Source organism: Dicentrarchus labrax, unplaced genomic scaffold (assembly GCF_905237075.1).
Source record: "Dicentrarchus labrax unplaced genomic scaffold, dlabrax2021, whole genome shotgun sequence".
In the NCBI taxonomy this organism is placed as follows: Eukaryota; Metazoa; Chordata; class Actinopteri; family Moronidae; genus Dicentrarchus; species Dicentrarchus labrax.
Window position 1 is genome coordinate 24101837 of NW_026136703.1, and position 21741 is coordinate 24123577.

Consider the following 21741-nt stretch of genomic DNA (forward strand, 5'->3'; position numbering starts at 1 on the left):
ATGGTTAAAAAACAATGAGATTGTGGCTCCAAACAAGAACTATTGGGAAGAGAAGAGTGGACCAGGAGGACCTCTTTTCCACCAAATTAGATCTGATTCTTCAACCGGGTCCTTGAACTGTCCATAGCTGAATTGGGTCGGCCTGCGATCCAAGCGATTTGGAGACTATAGTTAGAGCAAAGTTAGGAGAGTGGGTTCTGCTTCCATGTCAAAGTACTAGGTGGAATAATGGGGATTGTAGTCGTCCTGTGTGGAAAGACAATCAGGGTAGAAAATAGCCACAAAAGGACTTGAGGTAGATGATGTGTCTTTCGATCAGAGGAAGTATTTTTTATTTAATGAAAGAAAGTGGATAAATGTTCTAGAAGACTGTTCACTTTTTATGCATAATGTTAGCCAAGAAGATTTAGGGGAATATATATGTAGTTATTTTGACTCATCTTTTCAGTACATGCCAGAGCACAATTACTGTATGGAAGGGCATGTAACACGCAAAATAACATTTGTGGCGACAGATTTGAATGATGTGCAAATACAGGCAGCTGCTCAAGAGCGAATTGCCATAGCAACAACCCCTCGAGTGGAGATTGAAAAGATAGCATCCACTATTCTAGTTTTGGGAGTGACTGATAGCATGAGTGCATCAACTTCTGCTATGACTTCAGCTGGTTTAAAATCTATAATGACCATATGGATAATTTCTAAATTTACAACTGCTAGGAATCCTCTAAGTGAGGCTGTGGAGGAAAGATGGACAGTGCGAGATAACATGGAAAGGGTCACTGATAGAACAATGATAACATCTGAGGTATTTAGAGAAACTATAGATATAATCCAGAATTTAGCTACAATATCTCGTAGCCCATAGAATTTGCAAACGTAATTTCAATCCATTATAGAAATAGAGAACATAGCAATAAGACATTTGAGAATACTATGATCTCATCTACTGAAGAACCACTAAGTGTGAGGACTACCAAGGATTCATTTATTAAGACTCAGACTGATAGCATGACCACTGACCACGATACTTTTGATGACAGTTGGACACAAACTGAGAGGACTGGAAACTTGCATGCATTACGAAAGAGAGATGCTAGATGGAAGGCATATGGATTTGATGCTTCAGTGCTACAGATTACAGGCCGATGGGCAAGCAGAAATATATGGTTCCAACAGTTAACTCATTCTGTGAGATCGGCTACTCATGGGAGGTGCCCGTGTATGGTTAGGATTCCATCACCTAGAACAGGGCCGTCAATTCTAGAGACAATACCTGAAAAATTATTTGCCAAATGCCAATGTACTGCTTTATTATGGTATCAAGTATCAGCTGGACACTTGGATGGCTGTATCAGTGCATTTGTATAAACCTAAGAGAGAGTGCGCTTGGATAATGGATCTGCCAAATATAGACTTAACTGATCAAAGAGAAAAGATTATGGCAGTCCCTGGTTCAGTGGAAGTGAAAACTGTAAAAGCAGAAGCTTGCTTTTGTCTGGAAATAGGGTGAAAAGGGAAATGGCACAATTTCACAACTTGGAGTCCTACCATTGGAGGATAAGTCTAGGAGAGAAGTGGGGTATAGGATTATTCCCATGGTATGGTGTGAAATTTTTGGCAGAACACATTGATAACATTACCTACACTTTGCAGGGTTTTGCGAATGAAACTATACGAGGGTTTGAATATTTGTCAAATACTCAAAGGAGTCACAGACTGACGTTACTGAAGCATGACATGGCTCTTGACTATATTTTAGCCAAACAAGGTGGCCTATGTGTGGCTTTGAACTTGACCGGGGATGCTTGTTATACTTTGATTCCAGATAGTTCTGATAATATCACTAGTGTTATAGATGCATTGAGGAATATAAGGGATGCGTTTGGTCGGTCAGAAGGAGCTGGATGGTCTGCAAATGCTTGGTTGCGGGATAAATTAGGACCATTTGAAGCAGTGTTGGTTCAGATTCTATTAGCGGTTCTTTTATCACTGTGTGTGATGTTTTGTTTCTGTACACTGCTATTGACTTTTGCGAAGGCTATGATATTGAGATGGGTTGGAGTTGTGATGCCTGGAGAACACACTGAGATGCTTTTGTTAAATATGACTGATGTAGACGGAAATGAAGAAGTAATGCTAGAAGGTGAATTGATGGAGAAATATCCATTTTGAATATCTAATTGTGTTATAATCTTCACATTTATTTTGCTATTGTTTTGGTATTTAGTGGTTTCTTATTCACCAAAGGGGGAAATGGAATGTGATTCATAATTTTATATTAATTTGTATTTGATGTTTTAATTTTCATGTTTTGTTTTTGCAAAAGATACTGGTTGGTGTTTTCTTTTCTTCCAGAGCATATGGGGGAATGTGCAGAAGGGATTCAGATACTCAAATATGGACAATAAGAATGGACTGGAGAATTCTGAACAAGGATATGGTGATAAAATGTTCAGATTCGACACATCATCGACACTACACTGAAAGGCGACACTGCTGAGGAGCTGCAGTGTGATACATTCTTATGTCTTCTCTGATATATACATAGTTGCATGAGTAATACTTAATTTGTATTATATTCTTTTTGTATTAACTGTTATAACTGTTTGGAGAATGACGTTTTCTGTTATCAGTAAATAAATGGGGACCTCAGATGTTTTTCTTATTTTGTTGATGCCTAGGGATATTGGGGTCTCGGCAGGGACAGGTCCATTGGAAGGTACGACGGGTCGACCAGCCTGACTTTGGACATTGTTTTGATTTTATTTCCTGACATTTTCACATATATTTGCTTAAACCACATCTCTAAATAAATTGTTAAGATTCCTTTTTTTAATTGATCTGGAGTACTATGTGTGGTCGCCTGAGGCAGAGGGGCCGTGAGAGAATTTTCCTGCCTAGATTGTTTGATGGATACTTCTGGAAAGAAAGCTGCCAGACAGGTTTTTCGCTCTCGCACTCCATAAAGTTGCTGTATTGTTAAGGTTATGCTGCAAGAAGCATGTGTAGGAGGAATTGTTATTTTGGTCATAATTTTAAACATGTATGTTTTACTCTTTTGTTTTTCGAGACTCTGCGTAGTCTCGAAGGGGGGGAAACATGTGGTATCCGAAGGCCTATAAATTTAAGTTACAGTTTGTTATAAGTTCAAGTGATATTTTTGTCAACATATGCAGTGTTAGTAAGACATGAGGTTCAACATCGTAATTCTTACTATGAAATGTTTAGGTTAGGGGCCTCTTCGAAGCCCCTTGGACCTTTACCTTCTGACGTAAATATTTCAGTACATCTGATAGCTTAACCAGATGTTTCTTTACTATTTTCTTGAATAAACAATAGACCTATATAAACCTATGTTCGACGCAAACAGATAGTTATTAATTTGGCTGGATGCTCTCCAAGCTCCCGGGGCTTGAAATGATGCTGTACCTTTTTGTAATAAACCTTTATATACAATCAAGATGGTGTCAGCGGACTTCTCTTCAACACATCTTCACATCATCGCTACTTAATATACAACAATACACTAAAGAAAGACAGTTTAGTGGGAGTTCAGGGGGAAGGGGGGTCTCCTCGATGCAGAGTTTGGCAGCTTGACAGCTGATGGGAAAAAGCTGTTCCTGATCCTGCTGGTTTGGGAACGGAAAGACCTGTAGCGCCTCCCAACGGGGAGGAGGACAAACAGTCTGTGTCCTGGGTGGGAGGTGTCCCTAGCAATCAATGCTGCACACCTTCCTCAGACACCGCTCGCTCTGGACAGCCTCAATGGTGAGGAGAGGTTAACCGGTGATTCCCTGGGCAGTTTTCACCACCGTCTGCAGAGTTCTCCGGTCCGAGGCAGAGCAGTTTCCATACCAGACTGTGATGCAGTTGGTAAGGATGCTATCGATGGTGCAGCGGTAGAAGTTCACCAGAATCAGAGGAGACAGATGGGCCTTCTTCAGTCTCCTCAAAAAGAAGAGCTGGTTAGCCTTCTTGACCAGGGTTGAGGTGTTCAGGTCCTCACAGATGTGGACACCCAGTAACCTGAAGTTGGAGACAACAAGCTGAACCTCGGTTCCACTGATACGGATGGGGGTGTGTGTGACACAGTTAGTTTTTCTTTAGTACACAATGATCTCTTTGGTTCTCAATATGAACAACTTAAAAACTTAAAAGGGGTCTGAAGTTTGTTGTTTGTTTGTTTGTTTGTTTGTTTGTTATATAGGCGTCCCAAAAAAGAAAATGAATGTGTTCTTTATGGGAGATTAAATTAATAACATTCAGTTATTCTGTGATTTTATTACTTCCACTTTAACACTATGATCTGCTTCCACTGACAAATCTTTTGTTTCACTGAGCACAAAAACTAAAACTGAAACTCATCAAAAGCTCTATGATATAAACATGCTGCAGTCTTCCAGGTAAATCAGTGAAACCCATGGTTCTGATTAATGGCTGGATTCTTAGTAAAATAAGCATCAATAAACACAAAACACAGAAGATATGTATATGTATACTGTGTATGTATACTAACAATAAGAGAATCGCTCCACAGATACACAGAGATAAAATGAATGGTTAAAAAACAATGAGATTGTGGCTCCAAACAAGAACTATTGGGAAGAGAAGAGTGGACCAGGAGGACCCCTTTTCCACCAAATTAGATCTGGTTCTTCAACCGGCTCCTTGTCCATAGCTGAATTGGGTCGGCCTGCGCTGCCGTATTTTACCATCAGTCATAATATTTTATGAGGTGCTACGTGGTGTAAAAGATCTGAGAGACTCAGGTTTTCTGGAGCTAATTAATATAGTTTAATGTCTTATGGTTTTTGTCCTGTGCACACATTTACATAACCCTTTGTATTTACACTGCTCATTGTATTTATCTTTTTGAAGCGCTGTCTGCACTCGTTACCTGTTCGCGGTGGACTGAATAGTCAGATGATCTACTCTGGTGATTGATCTCCATACTTTAATAATGACACACATACATTTACATACCTTTTGGAGTTTTATCTTTATTTATTATTTAAAATAAAGGTATTGATGAAGTCTTTGCTTTATTGTATGCAATAACTGTCTGTGAACATCCAGCCCCAGTTTGGTGACATTGTGATAATTATTTTCAGAGATGTGAAATAAAGCAGACACTATTCCTTCTGGAGAAGTCTACATTTTCACTATTTTCAGTTTTGGGGAGGGTCCAAAGCAGCCAAATATACTGAGTTTGCAGGAAAATGTTTGCATACAACTATCCATTTAAAAAAACTAGACATATTTAAGTTATGAAGAAATGTGGTTGAGCCTCGTTTTACCTCTTTTGAAAATAAGTTTCCTGTAGCTTTTCTTTATGCTCTGAACATGTTTTGTGACACAGTGTGAACAACCTATGAGCACTCTGACTTTATCCCTTTCAGTGCGAGTAAACCTCCCCCAAAAACCCAAAAAAGGGACCCACCACACCCACCCCCCCCCCCCCCCCAAACCAACCCCCCCCCCAACAAACCCTTCTTATTTCCCCCTTTTTCCCCCCAAATTTTTTTCCCCCAGTTGGGAAAAAAAAAATTAAAAAAAAACCCTTTTTTCAAACAAAAAAGAAAAAAAAACAAAATAAAAAAAAAAAATTTTTTTTTTGGAAAAAAAAATTTTTTTTTTAAATTAATTTTTTTAAAAAAAACCTTTTTCTTTTTTTTCCTTTGGTTTGGCCGGGCAAAAAAAAACCAAAAAAAAAAAAAAAAAACCCTGGCCGACACACACCCCCCCCCCCCCCCCCCCCCAAAAAAAAAAAATATTACAAATTTATTTTTAAAAAAAAAACCACACCCCCCCCCTTTTTTTTTTTAAATTTAAAAATTTAAAGGGGGAGGGGGGGGGGTGTGGGGGGGTTTGTTTTTTTTTTTTTTTTCCCACAACCCCCCCCCCCCCCCTCTTTCCTCCTCCCCCCCCCTTTTAAAAAAAAAAAAAAAAAAAAAAAAAAAAAAACAAAAAAAAAAAAAATGACGTTATACAACATGTAAACAACTACAAATACATTTAAGTCAACCTTTTTAAACATGTTTCTTTTTTAAAAAGGGTGCTTGAACAGACTAAACCCTGAACAGAAACAAAACACCCCCCTCCCCTCTACTGTATAATCTTTTACCATTACCTGTCTTATCCTTTATAACTACTGACTGCATTACTTGTGTGCACTGTTGCTAATTACATAAACTGTTGGATTAAATATCAACCAAACAGCAGGAACAGGAAAAGAGGGTTTGCTGCATGTGTGTGTGTCTTACTTTAGGGTACTGGGTTGCAGTGACCAGCATGAATGAAAAGAAAACACTCAACATTGTACTTGATTACAATACTTGGGTGAATGTACTCAGTTACACATACACACATAAAGGTTGTGCAGCTGCCTGTTGGATAGAGAGAATAAATAATATTTCAGAACCTGTTTGGTTTGTTCTGTCAGCCCCTCAACCTGTCAGTATGTTGCTGTGGGGGCTGAACTAAATCAGGGTGTGACTGTGTTCATATATTCTTGTATACCAACCTGGTGTCTCAGAGCAGATGAACAGGTTTCACTCCTGTGTGTCCTGTACCTGTGACGCTGTGTTATTCACCATCTAACGGTAAAGTAACTACATGTTTTCTATACTTTAATTCAACCTATCATCAGGGTCTGTGTATCATCACTGTAATCAGTTAATGTTGTAAGTTTCGTATGCATCCAATAAAATAAAATGAATGCGTTTTTCTTTATTGTTTCATCTAAGGATGAGTGATGACAAGGAAACAAGAAAACCTAAAATAAAATATTATTTTGTTTTGCTTCAACACTAAATCTGTTTAGACAGTTGTTTCTGTGGTTTACCAGAGCCAAAAACTCGACAAAACTCGACTAAACCATATCAAAATATCAAACAAAAAAGTCACAATGCCACAAATACAAATATCAATTTAGATTCAAAAGATTTAAAACTGCTTTATAGCTAAATATTCCTCACAGTTGACAATCGAGCACCAAGGAATGGAACCCAAGACCAAAACAAGTCAGTCCCATATGGGAACATGTTTTGTGACACAGTGTGAACAACCTATGAGCACTCTGACTGCATCCCTTTTAGTGGGAGTGCAACATTCCCAGTAAGCCATGACAGTGAGCCAGAATGTACCACCAACACCACAACCCCAAAACCAGCTCATCTGCATGGAATGCTTTCATATTTGCCTTTGTGTCCACAAATGTTGTTCAGCCAGTTGGAATGTAGAAATCTATAATAAAACACTTTGTTCAGACAATAAAGGAAACATAATCACAGTGTAAAACTAAAGTGTATGTTTATAGGTCAATACTATCTGTATTATAAACTTAGTTTGAACAAACCTTTATCTTGTGTTTCCTGTGGTTTGCCTGGTCGGTAAGTGCAACATCTGAACAATGACAAACAGCTCTGAGGCTGTCAGACAGCCACCAGCACTCACACACACCTCAGTAAGAGTTATTTATTCCACATTTATTTACAGAATATGTCCTACATCTGCCAGTTGTTCATTTTAAACATTAAATAGGCTCAGGGCAGGAGCTAGGGTCTGTGGGGGTCTGTCTGTCTTTCTCTGTCAGTCCAGATCAGCCACAGGCCCCCTTTTATCCTGCTGGCTCCCTCTATTAAAAAGACTGTATCAATTACATCATTCAAACCATTCACAAAGACAATACCTTATCCAACATGTTAACAACTACAAATACATTTAAGTCAACCTTAAAACATGTTTCCTTTTTAAAAAGGGTGCTTGAACAGACTAGACCCTGAACAGAAACAAAACACCCCTCCCCCTCTAATGTATAATTAAGTCAAGTCTAGTCATCTTTATTGTCAGATGTGCTATACATGCACGACATACAGCACAAATGAAATTACAGTCCTCTCGGACCCACGGTGCAAAAGGCAATAAAATAACTGTTCTATAAATAGAAAAGACATAAAATAAACAATCAACAATTTAACAGACATAAAAGAAACAATCAACAAGACATAAGATGGACAATCTTTAATACTTTTTTAAAAATCTTTTACCATTACCTGTCTTATCCTTTATAACTACTGACTGCATTACATGTGTGCACTGTTGCTAATCACATAAACTGTTAAATATCAACCAAACAGCAGGAACAGGAAAAGAGGGTTTGTTGCATGTGTGTGTGTCTTACTTTAGGGTACTGGGTTGCAGTGACCAGCATGAATGAAAAGAAAACACTCAGCATTGTTCTTGATTACAATACTTGGGTGAATGTACTCAGTTACACATACACACATAAAGGTTGTGCAGCTGCCTGTTGGATAGAGAGAATAAATAATATTTCAGAACCTGTTTGGTTTGTTCTGTCAGCCCCTCAACCTGTCAGTATGTTGCTGTGGGGGCTGAACTAAATCAGGGTGTGTCTGTGTTCATATATGCTTGTATACATACCTGGTGTCTCAGTGCAGATGAACAGTGTGTCCTGTACCTGTGACGCTGTGTTTTTCACCATCTAAAGGTAAAGTAACTATATTCTTTCTATACTTTAATTCAACCTATCATCAGGGTCTGTGTATCATCACTGTAATCAGTTAATGTTGTAAGTTTCGTACACAGCCAATACAATAGAATTAATGCGTTTTTCTTTATTGTTTCATCTAAGGAAGAGTGATGAAACAAGGAAACAAGGAAACCAGAATTAAAATAGTTATTTTTGTTCGCTTCAACACTAAAATCTGTTTTTGACAGTTGTTTCTGTGGTTTACCAGAGCCAAAAACTGGACAAAACTCGACTAAATCATATCACAATATCAAACAAAAAAGTCACGATGCCACTAATACAAATATCAATTTAGATTCAAAAGATTTAAAACTGCTTTATAGCTAAATGTTCCTCACAGTTGACAATCGAGCACCAAGGAATGGAACCCGAGACGAAAACAAGTCAGTCCCATATGGGAACTCCAACAGAAACAATGGACAAATATCTTTTTACTTATCACAACAGAATCTCTTGTTTAAAAGACATAAGCATTTTCTTGAAATTGTTAAAAATAATTAATTTCAATAATTTACTACACAGAAAAATGGAAGGAAGCAAAATAACTCAGCGATTTGGTGTGTAAATATGAAAGTAGTCAAACTACCAGCAAGCTACTGCGAAATGTAGTTAAACTACTAGTTTGATTACATGTGAGTTCACAGAATTGACAGTTCCTTAAAGTGTTTAATGTCTGTAAGACTACTTATAACGTGCAAGGACAACTACAGGAGAAAGCTGCAGGCCAAACTCCAACAGAACAGTGTGAGGAATGTGTGGGCGGGCATGAAGCACATCACAGGGATGAAGGGGAAAGACAGGCAGACATCTGGGAGCCTGGATAGAGCTAACCAGTATAACCAGTTTTTCAGCAGGTTTAGCTCACCTCCTGCTGCCCATCTGGCATCCCCAGCCCCCTACAGACTCACACTGTCCCAAATGGCTCAACCCTCCCCCCAGCACTCTGCTGTACAACACCTCTCCATCTGCCCTCTGTTCCTTCCCCCCCATCCCCTCCTCCTCCTCCACTGATGACATCTGCACCAACCCCCCGCCCAACGGTGACTACAGGCCAGGTAAAGAGGCAGCTGGAAAAACTGCATCAGCGAAAGGCTGCAGGCCCTGATGTCATCTCACCCAGGATGAGATGAGTGTGATTACAGGACACTGGTAGACAACTTTGTAGAGTGGTCCGAACAGAATCACTTGAGGCTGAATGTCAACAAGACCAGAGAGATGGTGATCGACTTCGGTAGGAAGAAGAGGAGGCCTTCACAGCCACTACGGATCAGGGGGGAGGTTGTGGAGGACTATAGATAGGGTTAGGGTTAGACAGACTGGACTGGAAATCTAACACCGAGGCTGTGTACAAGAAGGGGAAGATCTTCTACCAGCCTGTTGTTGCCAGAACCATTTTCTTTGCTGCTGTGTGTTGGGACAGCAGCAGCAGCATCAGAGCCAGCGACACCAACAGACTTGATAAAATCATCGAGAAGGCTGGTTCTGTACTTGTCAAAAAGTCAATCTATCCATCTATCCATCTATCTATCTATCTATCTATCTATAATTGTGTCACAAACTGCAGTATATCCACCACAGTCAGTGCACTTAATAACCCCATTTCCAAAGGGAGGTGGGGAGATAATTACAGCTCTAGTTCCTCTTTAAATGCACTCACTCGTCCTCCCATCCAGAGAGACATTCTGCATTTAAAAGTGTATCAGAGACTTTGTGTGGAGAATATTTTCCTGTTACTGAGCTCAGTGCTCAGTTTAGTGAAGAAGTAAAGAAAGATTTTATTAGTCAGAATGGATTTCCACTTATTAACACCAACATTATGTCAACTCATTTTCTTTGCAGCTTACAATGAGTCAGCGTAAGGAGTCTGAGAAAAAGGTCAATCTTCCTGAAACCTCTCAGCGTGAACAACATGGCCACCAGACTGAAGCTCAGAGGTGCTGAACCCCCTTATTACTTATACACACTCACAACCTCACTATGGAAATCCTGTTTCTTTAGTTTTTAATGTTTATTTTCATACTAATGAAGGAGTTTCATAACACTGTTTATTACTTCCTGCAGGAAGGAGATGAAGAAAAAACAGTGAGTATAAACCTCATAAAGATTCTTTCACACATAATATATTGATGAAGCTGTGAACATCATTAAAACCTCTTCAGTTTAGTTCAGTCAGCCAACTCAAGTTTGAAATGTATATTAAAGCAATATAGCATATTTAGATTTTGCCGTCTAGGCTCCGACCTCATCACTTTTACCGTTAAATGGGGGCTCGTCCAGGATTTTATCCGTTACGGATTAAATCCCGGACGAGCCCCCATTTAATGATATTAAAATGTTGATTCATTTATCAACATTTAGTACAGACACACATTACATGTAGAAGCTCTTTTGTCTTTTCCACTCACTGTTCTCATATTTGAAATCCTGTTTCTTTAGTTTTTAATGTTTATTTTCATACTGATGAAGGAGTTTCATAACACTGTTTATTACTTTCTGCAGGAAGGAGTTGGAGAAAGCACAGTGAGTATAATCTGTTAACCTCATGAAGATTCTTTCACACATAATATATTGATGAAGCTGTGAACATCATTAAAACCTCTTTAGTTACATTCATCTTTTCTGTCACTTGTATCTGTTGTATCCACACTGACACTGAAGTTCAATGAACTTTATTTTATTGAAGATCAACAACAGTAAATATTATAATATGTAACCCTCATAATGTTCCTGTTGTCCTAGAATAATCTAATAATAATGAATGTTAAAGTGAGAAGTAGAGGAAACTACTTTAAAAAGAGGAGAGAAATCAGTCTGATTATCCAGTCTGGGACAATAAACAATGATTATTAGTTAGTAAAACTTTCTCTATGAAATGTGTCATATTGGTAACCATCTCCTGTATTTGAAGCTCCAATCACTGTAATTAGACACATAATGAGATTATAGTAGGTGGTGAACAGGCTGGTAGGACCGGAGGTAAACATTTTAAAGAAGGACACCCCTCTCCTAAAAAGAAGAGTTTACTGACATTAAAATGTTGATTCATTTATCAACATTTAGTACAGACACACATTACATGTAGAAGCTATTTTGTCTTTTTCCACTCACTGTTCTCATATTTGAAATCCTGTTTCTTTAGTTTTTAATGTTTATTTTCATACTGATGAAGGAGTTTCATAACACTGTTTATTACTTTCTGCAGGAAGGAGGAGAAGAAAAGACAGTGAGTATAATCTGTTAACCTCATAAAGATTCTTTCACACATAATATATTGATGAAGCTGTGAACATCATTAAAACCTCTTTAGTTTAGTTCAGTCAACCAACTGAAGTTTGAAATGTTTATTGAAGCAGTATAGCATATTTAGATTTTGGCGTCTAGGCTCCGACCTCATCACTCCCCACAGATATGTTTACATGAGATATTGGGGAGTGATGCCAAAATACCTTAACCCCCAGTCGGAGCCTACAGGTGGATGCTGGGGTGGTGGTGGGGCTTACAGAGCAGCAGCAATACAGATGCGGGGCAACAGCGGCATTAACAGAGCAGAGGGAAAGCTGGGTAATTGTGCAGTTTAAATAGACTGCCAGATTGGAAGGGAGCGCTTGGTTAGTGATTATGGAATAAGGCATGTCATGTGTGTAATCAGCGCAGCTCGAGTTGACGGCCTGAACTAGCTTGCAGGCTTCGCTCTATTTACCTTCATGTTTTCTGTCAATTGTTTCTGTTGTATCCACACTGATACTGAAGTTCAATGAACTTTATTGATGATCAACAACAGTAAATATTATAATAAATAACCCTCATAATGTTCCTGTTGTCCTAGTATAATCTAATAATAATGAATATTAACTTTTATATATGGGATCAATCCTTTAACGGGTAAAATCATGGACGAGCCCCCATTTACTGACATTTAAATGTTGATTCATTTATCAACATTTAGTTCAGACACACATTACATGTAGAAGCTCTTTTGTCTTTTTCCACTCACTGTTCTCATATTTGAAATCCTGTTTCTTTAGTTTTTGATGTTTATTTTCATACTGATGAAGGAGTTTCATAACACTGTTTATTACTTTCTGCAGGAAGAAGTTGAAGAAAAAGTGAGTATAATCTGTTAACTTCATAAAGATTCTTTCACACATAATATATTGATGAAGCTGTGAACATCATTAAAACCTGTTGAGTTTAGTTACATTCATCTTTTCTGTCACTTGTATCTGTCGTATCCACACTGACACTGAAGTTCAATCAACTTTATTTTATTAAAGATCAACAACTGTAAATGTTATAATATATAACCCTCATAATGTTCCTGTTGTCCTAGAATAATCTAATAATAATTCATGTTAAAGTGAGGAAACTACTATAAAAAGAGAAGAGAAATCAGTCTGATTATCCAGTCTGGGACAATAAACAATGATTATTAGTTAGTAAAACTTTCTCTATGAAATGTGTTATATTGGTAACCATCTCCTGTATTTGAAGCTCCAATCACTGTAATTAGACACATAATGAGATTATAGTAGGTGGTGAACAGGCTGGTAGGACCGAAGGTAAACATTTTAAAGAAAGACACTCCTCTCCTAAAAAGAAGTGTTTACTGACATTAAAATGTTGATTCATTTATCAACATTTAGTACAGACACACATTACATGTAGAAGCTCTTTTGTCTTTTTCCACTCACTGTTCTCATATTTGAAATCCTGTTTCTTTAGTTTTTGATGTTTATTTTCATACTGATGAAGGAGTTTCATAACACTGTTTATTACTTTCTGCAGGTCAGGCAACGCTTCTTCCTCAGATGATGATACTTATGTGTGAGTATAATCTGTTAACCTCATTAAGATTCTTTCACACATAATATATTGATGAAGCTGTGAACATCATTAAAACCTCTTTAGTTTAGTTACATTCATCTTTTCTGTCACTTGTATCTGTTGTATCCACACTGACACTGAAATTCAATAAACTTTATTGAAGATCAACAACAGTAAATATTATAATATATAACCCTCATAATGTTCCTATTGTCCTAAAATAATCTAATAATAATTCATGTTTACTTTTATATATGGGTTTAATCCTTTAACGGTTAAAATCCCGGACGAGCCCCCATTTAATGACATTAAAATGTTGATTCATTTATCAACATTTAGTCCAGACACACATTACATGTAGAAGCTCTTTTGTCTTTTTCCACTCACTGTTCTCATATTTGAAATCCTGTTTCTTTAGTTTTTAATGTTTATTTTCATACTGATGAAGGAGTTTCATAACACTGTTTATCACTTTCTGCAGGGAGGTGTTGATGGAATGTCTGTAAGTATAATCTGTTAACCTCATAAAGATTCTTTCACACATAACATATTGATGAAGCTGTGAACATCATTAAAACCTCTTTAGTTTAGTTACATTCATCTTTTCTGTCACTTGTATATGTTGTATCCACACTGACACTGCAGCTCAAGAAGCCTTATGGGATATTGTCTGAATAACTAAAGAGTTCTTTGTGATATTTTCATTATGAGTGTTAATTGATATAACGGAGTGGGATTCATGTTCCATATAAAGATTGCATTTTTCTGTTGAACCCTTAGACTTAATTATTGCATCAGGGTATGATACTGCCTTCTTCATGTATTCATTTCTGTTCTTTCTTATTAATGACTTTATCACCGGTTCCAATGTCTGGACTTATTTATTTATAGATAATTGTAATATCAGTACATTATCTCCAATTTGTTTTATCTTTAAAGAGATTCTCAAATTAGTTTCCATAAAACATTATATATTATCCTGATATATAATCACATATTCCAGGATAGAAATATTTCCATATTGTCCACCTCCTCTTGCAGATAAAATCTTACTGTACCTTCTGTATGCAGTTAAAATAATGTTCTGTGTTTCAGTTAAAGGAACAAGAGTCTCTGCAGTCCTGAAGTTTATCATCTGAGGTGGGATGGAAACATTTCTGCTGCAGCTGCCACTCTTTCTACAGTTTAATCCTCAATCACTGTTTATGTGGAACTTATTGTTATGGGTTTATAACTAATAGAATAACTTATAATCAGTTTGATGGAACAGATTTAATTTACATCCTCTGTTGGATTATTCTGTGAGAATAAAATCTACTGTAGTAACATTTGTGGTGTCGTTTGTGTCATTTGGAACAGAGATTCATCCATTAAGAGACAAACACAAGAAGAAAATCTATGATTCAGGTGCTGCAGTTCCATATATAAATCCCTGTTTGAAGACAATATGACAAACATTTTGAATTTATAATGAATATTAATTATATATCTGTATGTAAATCAGTTGTATTGCAGACAATTTAAACACACACACTTGTAAACTGACTGCATACAAATAGTCTGAATGTAAACTTCATACTATGATTAAGTTCCCTCTAAAGTATTAATCCTGATAATCCAACATACAGTATCTCACAAACGTGAGTACACCCCTCACATTTCTGCAAATATTTCTTTTCATGGGACAACACTGAAGAAATGACCTTTTGATAAAATGTAAAGTAGTACAGCTTGTATAACAGTGTAAATTTACTGTTCCCTTAAAAATAACTTAATGACATTAATGTCTAAACTGCTGGCAACAAAAGTGAGTACACCCCTAATTGAAAATGTCCAAATTGTGCCGAAAGTGTCAATATTTTGTGTGGCCATCATTATTTTCCAGCACTGCCTTAACCCTCTTGAGCATGGAGATCACCAGAGCTTCCACTCCTCCATGACAACATCTCGGAGCCGGTGGATATTATAGACCTTGCGCTCCTCCACCTTCTGTTTTCAGGATACCCCGTAGATGCTCAATAGGATTTAGGTCTGGAGACATGTTTGGCCAGTCCATCACCTTGACCCTCGGCTTCTTTAGCCAGTCCAACCCATGTCCTTAGTCTGCTTGTCTTCAGCAAACTGTTTGCAGGCTTTCTTGTGCATCATCTTTAGAAGAGGCTTCCTTCTGGGACAACAGCCATGCAGACCAATTTGATGCAGTGTGTGGTGTATGGTCTGAGCACTGACAGGCTGACCCCTGACACCTTCAACTTCTGCAGCAATGCTGGCAGCACTCATACGTCTATTTTCCAAAGCCAACCGCTGAATATGATGCTGAGCATGTGCACTCAACTTCTTTGGTCGACCATGGCGAGGGATGTTCTGAGTGGAACCTGTCCTGTTAAACCGCTGTATGGTCTTGGCCACCGTGCTGCAGCTCAGTTTCAGGGTGTTGGCAAACTTCTTATAGCCTAGGCCATGTTCTTCTTTGCCCTGAGGTGCCATGTTGAACTTCCAGTGACCAGTATGAGAGAGTGTGAGAGCGATAACACCAAATTTAATACACCGCTCCCCATTCGCACCTGAGACCTTGTAACACTAACGGGTCACATGACACCGGGGAGGGAAAATGGTTAATTGGGCCCAATTTGGACATTTTCACTAAGGGGTGTACTCACTTTTGTTGCCAGCGGTTTAGACATTAATAGCTGTGTGTTGAGTTATTTTGAGGGGACAGTAAATTTAAACTGTTATACAAGCTGTACACTGACTACTTTAGATTGTATCAGTGTCATTTCTTCAGTGTTGTCCCATGAAAAGATATAATGAAATATTTGCAGAAATATGAGGGCTGTACTCACTTTTGTGAGATACTATAGGTCTACTCCTCAGGTGCACCCTCTGCAGGTAGGCCTGTGGCGCCCCCTGCTGGTCGGACACAGCTTACCTCCCTGAAATAGTGTTGACGCTCTCTGTCCATGTGTCTACTTATGTAGTTGTGTATTTGTGGGAATCTCTGATAACAGAAATGGAGAACAGGATTACAGTGATGGAATGTAACTAAGTACATTTGAGTAACTGTAATGGGGTACTAATACTCCTCTACATTTCAGATTATTACATAGTTTTACATCCAACACATGTGAAGAGCTTATGAAGTATGACCATTTCTTTTACCCAACATAATATACAAGTAGAGTTCAAATGATCAGTTGATTAATCGATTGCCAAAAAAATGCCAATGTTTCTTGTTCAGGTTTCTTAAATGTGAGAATTTGCTGTTTTTTCTTTTCATAATTGTAATAATTTTAATCGGACACGTGGAAAATACCTTTGATTTCTTGTTTTCTGTTGAATTTTGGTTAATGCATGATGAGATATTCATTTTCTCCAGTATCAACAATCTCAGTAAAACATTTATTACAAAAATAAGTTAAGTAACAAGCTGCTTACATATTGATGAATCAATAATAATAAACAATCACAGGCCCATTTAACTTCAAGAAGTACAAGTACATTTTCCTGATGAAAATAACATTTACTTTATTTTGTATTTTCATCAGGACTTTACTTGAGATCTAATATTTTAACATATTTGTAATTCTAGTAAAGAAGCTGAGTACTTTATCTACCACTGCACATACTGTATCTATATAGTGTCTGCAGCACTGTATGTATAGCAGGTGGACTCTTATTAATCTAATTATTATTACTCTGATGTCCAACCTGGCAATTTTACATTCATACTATTTGTGTGAATATGTCAGTTTATAAATATGTGTATTTGAATTAAACGCAATACAATTGATTTATGGGCATTAATGCCATTTCTGAATTTAAAATTCACTTGTCATATTATCTTTGAACAGTGATTTATATATGAAACTGCAGCACCTGAATCATTTTATATTAGACGTTTCCTCTTGTGTTTGTCTCCATGGTGATGTTACACATACAGCAAACTTACAACAAAACGTATAACTATAAGAAGATAGTGGGAATCCAACCCTATCTTTTCTCAGATTGTTTCATTTTCGTTTTATAAAAAAGAAAAAAAAGACAAATATTGGCATAAAAGGAATTTTGGGGCATACGAAATTTGGCCAACTTCAAATGAAAGCAAAAACTGACTCATAGCACAGATCAGCTGACAGTTTACAATAAGTTCTGTATTACTAATTTCATACACTAATTCTTCATATCACGTGTCCTCACAAAGCCTACCCACAATAACTATTGACTGTGTCATAACATATGAATAAACTAATGCTGCTGTCTACAGTCACTACATAGCCAATAAAAACACGTGATAATTATTGCATGAATAAAAGTAAGGAAACATTCAGAAGTTGTTTTTTATTTTTATTTTATTTTACCCACATTAAACCCAATTTCCTCCAAAACGTGAATTGTTGTCTCTGAGCACTCATCACAGAAAGAACATCATGTGTTGATGCCTTTCTCTCACCTTATCCCACATCAGATATTATAGAGGTAATTAAGCTACAATTTCCCTGTATCCCTGTAATATATTGAATCCAATAGGACATTGCATGTGGTATAGTGATAGCTTTGTTTCTGTATTTATTCTTTTGATCGTAGGAAATCACACTTTACCTACAAGATATTTACGAAGGGACAGACTGGGATGAAGAGTTATGCTTAAAGACTCTCAAACAGAGAGAGGATAAATGCCTTATTGACGGAGCTCAACGAACCCTAAAAAGAGCCACTGTAACAGTCAATAACCTCTTTTGTAAGTCCCTCCAGCTCCTTTCATACTTGGCTTCAGATAGTTTCCTAAACCAGGCACATTTTTACAAGCATTAGACCAATTAAAATTAAATAAATACATATAGAACCAGACCAAAAGTTACAGTTGGAGTTCAGTAATAAGTCACCCCAAATGCAACAAGAAGGTAACTGTGCAGTACAAAAAAAAACCAGTCACAGGCAGATTTTAGAAAAATATGTGAATACATAAGTGAGTATATATTAGAGTAAAAATACAATATTTTTCCTAGTATGGTAAAATGACATCAAGCCTTCTTTTTAATATCTAAGTACCTTATTGCTTTTTAGATTCATTGTCTTGGTTTAAAAGAGAACTTTGCCCCAGAATAGCGACGCAGGATAAAGATGATTGGAAGCAGCAGGAGACACGATGCCGTAAACAGACCAGCAGGAGATTTCACGTGCTTCAACAATGTTTTCATTCCACCTCCGACATCCTCCTGGGTTGCAGAGAGTCTCTCCTTGTCCCTTTTCATGATATAAACACAGGATGTTATTTAAACTGCAGAAGGTACAATTTAAGATTTAGGCTTAAATCAGGGTTGTGTTTAGGCTGCAAGAGGGGGTGGACAATATCGATAAACATTTCTTAATGGTATATGTCATTTAATACAATCATTCCATCTAACAGGAATCCCACTCTATATCTCAATTAACACTAAGGTTAAAATGTGGTCATGACTCTGTCTGTGTCTGTCTCTGGTTTTACAACGCCCATGTGTGAGACCATATAATAAGTACATTTTATCCACTCTCCCCCTGGATTAACGGTGATATTCTGATAATGAGCAGACCTTCGCCAAAGACAATAGTCCAGTTTTCTATAATATGAGAATCTGCAAACGCGACCACAATATGCGTCTTTAACAAAAGAGAAAAATATTCCACCAGAGTCCACCCTGTGAATTTAGATCCCAGAGTTCTCCACAAGGAAATGGACTAGCCAGCCAATGGGAAAAATACGATCTTGAAACACACCAGCTGATAATGCATATTGTCTAATGTTAGCTAACTTTAACATAACAGTTGTTTAACAACCGTGAGATGGGTATATTTTTTTTCAGGACTGCTACCAACAGTCTGGATCATACATCAGCTTCTGCGAGGACTGCTGTGTACCATCACACCTCTAGGACCCTGAGGCGTGCAGGCAAAATTGCGGCTGACCCCTCCCACCCTGGTCACAGACTCTGAGATACTTCCCTCTGGCAGGAGGCTGCGGTCCATCAGGACCAAAACCTCTCACCACAGAAACAGTTTCATCCCATCTGCAGCTGGTCTCATTAACAAAGCCCAGTACCCCCTTTGTCACTGACTCTTAAACCCACCCTGTATATACAGTATGCATTACATTACATTACATATTACATTAATGCACCCCCGTCTTCTGCACAGTTTTCTTTTCTTATCTTTTTTATCTTTATCTATTTCTATTTTTAAAAGTACTTTATTTTTCTGTGTGATTTTTGTGTGATTTGTATATTTGTATATTTGTATTTGTATATTTTATGCACCAATTTCACCAGGACACATTCCTCATAGGTGTAAAAACCTACTTGGCAATAAAAATAATTCTGATTCTGATTGTAAAAACCAACCATTTTATAAGTCATAATTGCTAACTTCAGTTTGCTGACATTACAAAGGAACATTATGAGGGTTACATATTATAATATTTACTGTTGTTTACATCTTTATTAAAATAAAGTTCATTGAACTTCAGTGTCAGTGTGGACACAGCAGATACAAGTGACAGAAAAGATGAATGTAACTAAACTAAAGAGGTTTTAATTATGTTCACAGCTTCATCAATATATTATGTGTGAAAGAATCTTTATGAGGTTAACAGATTATACTCACTGTTTTTTCTTCATCTCCTCCCTGCAGAAAGTAATAAACAGTGTTATGAAACTCCTTCATCAGTATGAAAATAAACATTAAAAACTAAAGAAACAGGATTTCAAATATGAGAACAGTGAGTGGAAAAAGACAAAAGAGCTTCTACATGTAATGTGTGTCTGTACTAAATGTTGATAAATGAATCAACATTTTAATGTCAGTAAACTCTTCTTTTTAGGAGAGGAGTGTCTTTCTTTAAAATGTTTACTTCCAGTCCTACCAGCCTGTTCACCACCTACTATAATGTAAATGTATTCAGTTTGTTTAGAGGGTGAGTTTTTTAGGGTAGGAGGATGTCTGGTAAGAATCTGTTTACACACCACTGACATCTTCAAAAGGAGCCAGCAAAGACTTTCTGTCATCCCTAAACTCAAACGACTTTATGTTTCCCCCCATCTTCTCCAACTACTGTATCAAAGTATCATCCAGCCCATCCTCATATACTGCTCCTCCTGTTTCCCACACCCAATTTCACAGAACTAAACAACAGGGCCATCTCACACATTGCAACCACAATAGAACTGGAAATTACACACCCACTCAACCAATATCTCACCCCACTGCCTTCTGGACAGAGGTACCGAACATCGAGGTGCAAGAAAGCTTGCTATGGGAAAAGCCTGATCCCTGCAGCTATTGCTGCTTTAAACAAAGGGGCGCACTGAGTGTGTAACCTGTCATGTATTATTTATTTGATTGTTTGTTTGTTTTTGTTTTGTTTTTTCTGTAGATTTGTTAATTGTGGATAGCGTGTTTCTTTGTTGAGTGTATGGTGTTGCCTGCAGGTGCAGTGATCTGGACATGAATTTCTCCCTTGGAGGACAATAAATTGAGTTGATTGATTGATTGATTGATTGATTGATTGATTGATTGATTGATTGTTTACAGTCACAGGGTCAGATCACAGAACCATTTGTGTTGAAGAACTAAAACCTTCACATGAGATTTACAGTGGTTCTGTTAATATGGCACCAGGGGTTCTTGGATGTACTGGATGGTATATAAGGGAGATCATTCTGGAAGTGGAGAGAGAGAACATCCATGCTGAGGTCTTCTCTCCATGCTGCATGTAATAAAGGGACTTGATTCATCACACTGGCTTCATAATTCTTCAGAGAACTAACAACTCTCAATATTTGGAAGAATTTCTCCTCCATAAGTTTTACTAACTAATAATCATTGTTTATCGTCCCAGACTGGATAATTAGACTGATTTCTCTCCTCTTTTTAAAGTAGTTTCCTCTACTTCTCACTTTAACATGAATTATTATTAGATTATTCTAGGACAACAGGAACATTATGAGGGTTTTATATTATAATATTTACAGTTGTTGATCTTCAATAAAATAAAGTTCATTGAACTTCAGTGTCAGTGTGGATACAACAGATACAAGTGACAGAAAAGATGAATGTAACTAAACTAAAGAGGTTTTAATGATGTTCACAGCTTCATCAATATATTATGTGTGAAAGAATCTTCATGAAGTTAACAGATTATACTCACAGTACTTTTTCATACTTCTTCCTGCAGAAAGTAATAAACAGTGTTATGAAACTCCTTCATCAGTATGAAAATAAACATTAAAAACTAAAGAAACAGGATTTCAAATATGAGAACAGTGAGTGGAAAAAGACAAAAGAGCTTCTACATGTAATGTGTGTCTGTACTAAATGTTGATAAATGAATC

General features: G+C 37.2%; 2 protein-coding genes across 2 annotated transcripts in view; one reads left to right on the forward strand and one right to left on the reverse strand.

The window, feature by feature from the left end:
• LOC127356210 (uncharacterized) overlaps positions 1–21551 on the reverse strand; it is a 34957-nt gene extending 13406 nt beyond the window's left edge. The window contains exon 1 of the mRNA XM_051387800.1: positions 20015–21551. Within this exon, the coding sequence (XP_051243760.1) occupies positions 20015–20028 (14 nt within the window). The 5' untranslated portion in view covers positions 20029–21551. The remainder of the gene's footprint in view (positions 1–20014) is intronic.
• Positions 8349–14706, forward strand: LOC127356257 (uncharacterized). Its single transcript, XM_051387873.1, has 9 exons — positions 8349–8512; positions 10394–10488; positions 10616–10636; positions 11054–11074; positions 11757–11777; positions 12643–12660; positions 13340–13378; positions 13860–13880; positions 14474–14706. Exons 2-9 carry the CDS (start codon positions 10400–10402, stop codon positions 14475–14477), a joined length of 234 nt encoding a protein of 77 aa, XP_051243833.1. The 5' UTR covers positions 8349–8512; positions 10394–10399; the 3' UTR covers positions 14478–14706.
• Positions 21552–21741: the final 190 nt, after the last annotated feature.